Genomic DNA, 6,806 nt, shown 5'->3' with positions numbered 1-6,806 from the left:
TGTTGATGCCCTTCATTCCCAAAGTGTCTCCCTGGGGCCTGCTTTGTCCTTTGCTGCTGTAGACACAGAAGTCCTCATTCTTTTCCACAAGGTGAGTCCAACCTGCCACCAACCTTTTTCTTGTGAGTTTATGCCCACCTATTTTTTAAGGTAACAGAAGGTGGTCACGATGGGGTTAAAACCGAATGATGGCCCCCAGAGATGTCTGTGTCTTAATTCCTGGAACCTGCGAATGTTACCTTATGTGGCAAAAGGGACTATGTGGATGTGATTGAGTTAGGGATCTTGGAGTGTCCTGGGGGGCCCTGGCTTCTAAGAGAGGAGAAAGAAAATGAAAGGAAATTGACCCCCCAGTCATATCTCGGAAGGTATTCTGTTTATGAACTCGATAGCAGAAGCCACATGGGAGGATTAATTTATCGCCGGGATTTTTACAGTGAAGAATATTTTCTATGTGAGAACTTCCCACCCCAGCAGACACAGGGCCTCCTCCCCTTGCTCCTCGCAGTGGAGGGGTTCAGGCCTTTCTTCATCTTTTTCGCCCTTCCTTCTTGCATACCTGCAGCCCTGGCCAGGGTTCAAAGCTTCTGGTGATCCTCACATCAGGACCCGAGCCCCTTCATGTGACCAGAGGTGACATTTGGGGCTGAAAGCTGTGGCTGGAGATGACCCCCCAGGGACACCTGCTTGTGCAATGGGGCGGGCAGGGAATAGCGTTTGCTGCTGTTGGGCCCTTGGCAGTGCAGGGTGAGGACAGGGGATGCGGTGTGAAGACAGTCTTGCTTGGATGGAAGGAGGTTCTGGGCATCCTGTGTAAAACGTCCTTTCTGGGCTCTGCCTGCCAGGTAACGAGTCCATCCATGAGCCCCAGGGCAGGACGGCCACACTGCAGAGCCCCTGTAGTCCCCATGCAGCACGTCTCCTGGGGGAAGGCCTCTGTGAGCTCTGCTGGTCAGGCTGGTCTGGGTGGGTGTTGGGGTGGCTCCCTCAAAGGTGGGCAGAATGGCAGCCAGGGAGGGGCAGGCCTTGGGGTGGATCTAAGAAAACAAAGGACAGGAAGTAGTAGACCAGGTCTGGAATTTCGGAGCATCTTCTGGGTTGTTGGGGGGTGGGGCGGTTCTCCCAGCTCTCCCTGTTCCTGGGTTCGTTCATTCTTTATCCCTGCACTGCAGCTCTGAAGCTGTGGATCCTAAGGCCACTGGAGACTTAGAGCAAGAACCTAAGAAGCCTCTGTTGTTCCAGCTCCTCGGTGCTGGTTTAATGCCCACCTGACCAGTACTGATGCTCTGCCTTGGTTACTGTTGAAAAAGCTGAGACAGGGCAAGGAGCTCGGAAGGCCAGCTCCTGGACCCCCAGCATTGCCAGGTCAGGCAGGTCGGGACGAAACTGATCAAAGTGGACCCTGGGAGGCAGGCTGGTGGATAGGATGTGGCTGGACATTTTTAAGAGATTTCCCAAACCCAGATCTTTTTTGTTTTTGTTTTTTAACTTTTTTAAAAAGTTCATTTATTTTGAGAGATAGAGCAAGAGCGCGTGGGAGGGGCAGAGAGAGAGAGGGAGACAGAGAGTCCCAAGCAGGCTCCACACTGTCAGTGCAGAGCCCGATGCAGGGCTCAAAGCCACGAACCAGGAGATCACGACCTGAGCCGAAGTTGGATACTTAGCCCACTGAGCCACCCAGGCGCCCCAGCTGCCTGGATTTTAAATGTCAGCAGCTAATTCACAATGTTTTTAAACTATGTCTGGGCCAGATGGTCAGTAGCATCTCCTGTGAACGGGATGTCTCAGGGGTGAGGACATGGGAGCCCGCAGAAACCCCCTGTCCCTGCCATGCTCCCAAAGGAGTCCTTCCATCCACCACAAAGGCACGGAGTGAGTGTGGACGGGATCAGGGTGGCCTGCCCCTCTGGCCATGCAGATGGTTCCTGGAGGAAAGACGCACTGTGCGTCCTTGTGGGGAAAGGCGGGGCCTGTGTTCATTTTCTTCTTTCCTTTTTTTCTCTGCAGAGGTGTGTGGGGCCCTCAATGTCACCGTGTCCCCGGGGCCTGTGGTTGACTACCTGGAGGGGGAAAATGCCACTCTTCTCTGCCACGTCTCCCAGAAGAGACGGAAGGACAGCTTGCTGGCCGTGCGCTGGTTCTTTGCACGCCCCAACTCCCAGGAGGCCTTGATGGTTAAGATGACCAAGCTCCGGGTGGTGCAGTACTATGGGAATTATAGCCGCAGTGCCTTCCGGCAGAGGCTGTGCCTCCTCGAGGAGAGACGTGGGGCACTCTACACACTCTCTGTTTTGACCCTTCGGCCAGCGGATCAAGGGCATTACGTGTGCAAAGTCCAGGAAATCAGCAAGCACAGAAATAAGTGGACCGCCTGGTCCAATGGCTCCTCAGCGACGGAGATGAGAGGTAAGGGCATGTTCACTCTTTGGGGGAGAGAAGGGGTTCAGATCTGTGGTCCTCGCTCCAGTCAGCGAGATAGGGGCCCCCGGATGACTCTGTTGGGCTAGAATGCATCTTCGTGGCCTCTGTGGGCCACGGCCGTGTGAAACAGGCTGTGGGGATGAGGATAGCCCTTTCCTTAGACGCTGTGGCTAACGTAGAAGTAAGGAGAGAAAGGAGTCGGTGCCTGGCCCCATGCTGCCCAACCTCACCCTGAGTAAAACCCTCACATCTGAAAGATTGGACTGGCTATGTGCATGCTACGCCCCTAGCTCAGGTCTGTGCAGGCTTGCTTGCTTTGGCTAGAGGGTGCTGGGTATCTGTGGGAGAAGCATGCATTGGGAGGTCCTGATGTCAGTTTCGGGGCCTCAGAGCAGGGCAGGCTGGTGGCTCTCATCTGTTGCCCGAAGGAAGTGATCTAAGCCACAGGCAACATCTCACTGAGAAATTCATCCCAAAGCACGCAAAGGACCAGAGGTGGCCCTCCCTTCCTGGAGAAAGATAGGAGGCATGGGTTGTGTCCTGGAACATCTCGACTACCAAGTGCCATATTTGAGGGTTATCACGTTTTTAAATCACAAATGTTCTACAGTTTTAATAAGACTTGCTTTTGGGTGCTGACTATTGCATTTTTGATGGCTTCTAACTTGAATTTGGTCTGGTACAGGATAAAGAGGAACACAAAGTAAAGCTGATGGTCCCAAGTGTGGGAAAGAATCTAATTTTATTATATACATGTAATATAATGTTAAAGGCATTAGTGATGCCGTTTTGATGAGCTTTTTAAAAGGGATACAACTCAGTTGTAAAAAGGTTTTTTTTTTTTTTGATGGAAGGAGAAAGGGTATTTTTAATATCCTATATGCATAAGGGACATGTTAAAGTAGATAATTTATGTAGATAGTGTTTAGTACAACTTTATTTGCCTTTGGAGTTTGCTCATTATAATGTTCTTAAGCACAGAATGATGTATTATCTGAAATGTGCACGTTTTCTCCCTAAGCATATTCATTCAAGAAAACAAATGACTATTAGTATAAATATATCTTTTGGCACAGAAAACAGAAAAATACATCAGATGACCAAAAGCTGAGGAGGGAATCCACTCTGAATATCCACTTGGCTCCGAAACATAAAGTCTCACGCACATCCTTTTTATTTTTATGTCACAGTGTATTCTGGAACTGTACGTTACAGCTCTTGTTAGGAACGACTCTGTGCCAATTAGAAAGGATGTAAAGATTTCTTACATTCAAGTGCAATCATCTCGTTCATTATTTAATGCAAATCTACCCTCAGTGAGGGAAGCTGGGTTCCTTCTAGAATGTTCGTTTAGGTACCTGCACCCCAAACCTGAGGTAGTTCTTAAGATTTCACTGAAAATACACACCTTTCCCCCCCTTCTTCTTCTCCCCCACCTCCCCCTTGTCTTCCCTTCCCTCCCTCCCTCCCCTTCCCCGCTCTCTTCTCAGAACCTCCTCTCTCTTCTTCCTCTCCTTCCCTTTCAATCTCCTGTTCCTCCCATTTCTGGTTCTTCCCCTTGTCCCTCTCCTTCCCTTCCCTTACTCTTTTCTTGCTTCTCTTTCCTCTGTCTCTCTGTCTGTCTCATGCTCACCCCCCCCACCCCCCACCAACCCACACACCCTCTGACAGCTCACCTGGAAGTGATTCTAATCTCACAGCAGAGCTGGGCCTCCCTTGCTGTGTCTGCTCTGCCTCAGAGCCTCCTGCTCCTCACACTGCCTCAGCCTCTGAGCAGGACTGTGGTTTTCTGACAGGAAGATTAGAAACCTTAGGAAGTGATGACCATGCCTTCTAGAATATTCCACACAGGCTTCAAGGGGACTACATCAGGAGAGTTAAGGAAAGGTAGTTCCAAATACATGACCTGAAAGCAGACTGGCTTGTTTAGGTTGGAACATGTCCGCCCCAGGCTGGGGGGAGTGTGCGGAAGCTTGGCTCTCTGTCCTTCCTGGGCAAGGCGGGGGACAGGCCCGTGGCTCCAGCCTCCTGGGGCGCCTTTCCCCAGGCCCTTTCCCTCGCTCATTTCCAGGGGCCTTGTTTTCCTAAATCTTCACCTCACATTAATAATTGTTGTATGGAAAACCAGAACAAAACAAACACAATGGGCACATATTTTTGTGTTATAATACTGAATAGGAATTCTCAGAAGTGTTTTGGAGTAAGTGCCTTTCCTCTACTGGGCCCCATATTCTTTCTTTTCTAATATACTCACTTTGCTCTCCTCCTTCCTATGGGCTTCTCAAGCCATTCCCAGGAGAGGGGAAATTTTCTTGGGAATGTTTTCAACACTACCCCTCCTCACTGCCCTTCCTTGACCATGGACTATCGCACTCTCCTTCTTGCATACTCTTTTTTTTTAATGTTTAATTTATTTTTGAGAGAGAGAGAGAGACAGAACATGAGTGGGGGAGGAGCAGAGAGAGTGGCAGACACAGAATCCCAAGCAGGCTCCAGGCTCTGAACTGTCACCACAGAGCCCGATGCAGGGCTCGAACTCACGAGCTGTGAGATCATAACCTGAGCCAAAGTCGGACGCTTAACCAACTGAGCCACCCAGGCACCCCTTGCATACTCTTGATGTGAGAATAAACTGCTTGTCTTTCACTGTGAACTCCCAGAAAGAAAGGTGGGTGCATACTGTCTTCTCATCTCACTGTTGAAAAAGGAGGTTGATTCATACTGTATATTGAGGGGATGGTTCCTGGCACAGAGCAAGTGTCACAGGGTTTTACCCTGATTTCCACATGTTGGTTGTTTTCTATTGCAAAAATAATAAAGTTCAATTAGAGAACTACTAAATATGAAGAACGTGAAGAAATAGGTTTCAGGGTTTAAAGAAGATAAAAACGACTTGTAATATCTCCACCCAGGCGTAACTTAACATTTCAGTGTAAATCCGTATACTCATTTTTATGCAAATAAAAATTAAAAACCTAATTCCACTCATACCATAAGTACTATTTTCTGACTGGCTTAGTGTGCACATTTTCCTGTGTTGTTAGTTATGCTCCCATCACATAATTTTAATGGCAGGATAGTATTCCATGGTGCAGATGTACTACAGTTTATCTTTTCAGTTACTGTTATTGGACAGTTAAGTTGTTCAAAATTACGGTCGGTAAATCTCCACAAATGTCCCTGCCTTTTGAATAGAGACTTGGAAATAAGATTGCTGGGTCCAAAGGAATACTCAGTTTAACTATTGGTACCATTTAGATTGATACAATTTAAGGAGGTGACTTGACCTCTAGAGTAGTTAATGAATTCATATACCCACCAGCATTGAAAATGCCTTTTCCCCGCGGATTGGTCTATGTAATATAGACTTTTCAGAGATGATGACGGTGATGATGATGATTATGAGTGCCTGGTATACAGCTGATGCCTAATAAGTACTTGATGAATCAATGAAATGCTTTTTGATAGCACTTCTTGCCATGGATGACTTTGAGGTAGGCGTGACTTGATGATGGCACCTTCTCTGGAGAAGTCGCTTCTCTTTCCCTTGGCCCATTCCAATCATATGTCATATTCGAGGCCCTTGTCCATCCTTCCTCTTCCATCACAAAGGACTTCTTTGTGTATGCTAGCCCACAGAGATCTGTCTCACATCTTAATATCCCCAGTTTCACTGCCGTCCCCAGAAGTAATCATTGTCAGTCCGTGCTTTACATCTTTCAAGTCCGTCTTCTGTGGGCACTCAGTGCCCACCAACACGTATGTATTCTAACAACACTACACTTCATGCTGTACAAGCATTGTTGATGATATTACTTACACTTTTTTGTGATCGATATCACATAGCCAGACAATGCCAAACTGCACACCATCTTCCCCCTAGTGCTGAGGTCTTAGGAAGCTTCCAATTTTTCATTAACACAGCAAGTGCTTCGGTGAACACCCTTCTGCACGTTTTCAAGTGTTTCTGTTTGGTTACATTCCTGGAAAGAGAATTGCTGGGCCTAAGGCTATGCATATTTAAATTTTTAATAGACAATGCCCGTATGCTCTCCAAAAAGATTTTGGAAATTTATGCTCTATCATCGCATGATAGAGTCTATTTCCCTGAAGCCTCATTAACAATGGATATTATTAATCTTTTTCATTATTTATCACTATGATGGGAAAAATAATATTTCCTTGTTGTTTTAATTTTGATTATTATATTCAATACAATTTAATTTCAATTATTGTATTCAATTATTAGTGAGGTAGTGAGGTTGAAATCTTGTCATATGTTTATTGACTGTTTAAAAAAATTTCTTCTGTCAATTGCCTGTCCATAACCTTTGCCTGTTTTTTAATTGGTTGCCGTTTTTTTTCATATATATGTGTGTGTATAT

The 6,806-nt window shown here is 46.9% G+C and overlaps 1 protein-coding gene across 1 annotated transcript in view; it reads left to right on the top strand.

Moving 5' to 3' along the window:
• The first annotated feature begins 1,779 nt into the window (after positions 1-1,779).
• Positions 1,780-6,806, top strand: part of VSTM4 (V-set and transmembrane domain containing 4) — an 89,896-nt gene continuing 84,869 nt past the window's right edge. The window contains exons 1-2 of the mRNA XM_040486034.1: positions 1,780-1,790; positions 1,919-2,406. Of these exons, the coding sequence (XP_040341968.1) occupies positions 1,780-1,790; positions 1,919-2,406 (499 nt within the window). The remainder of the gene's footprint in view (positions 1,791-1,918; positions 2,407-6,806) is intronic.

This window comes from Herpailurus yagouaroundi, unplaced genomic scaffold, assembly GCF_014898765.1.
Source record: "Herpailurus yagouaroundi ecotype Mexico unplaced genomic scaffold, PumYag 163, whole genome shotgun sequence".
NCBI classification, from domain to species: Eukaryota; Metazoa; Chordata; class Mammalia; order Carnivora; family Felidae; genus Herpailurus; species Herpailurus yagouaroundi.
Note: the sequence above shows the minus strand (reverse complement) of the source record. Positions and strands in the feature narration are given on the sequence as shown.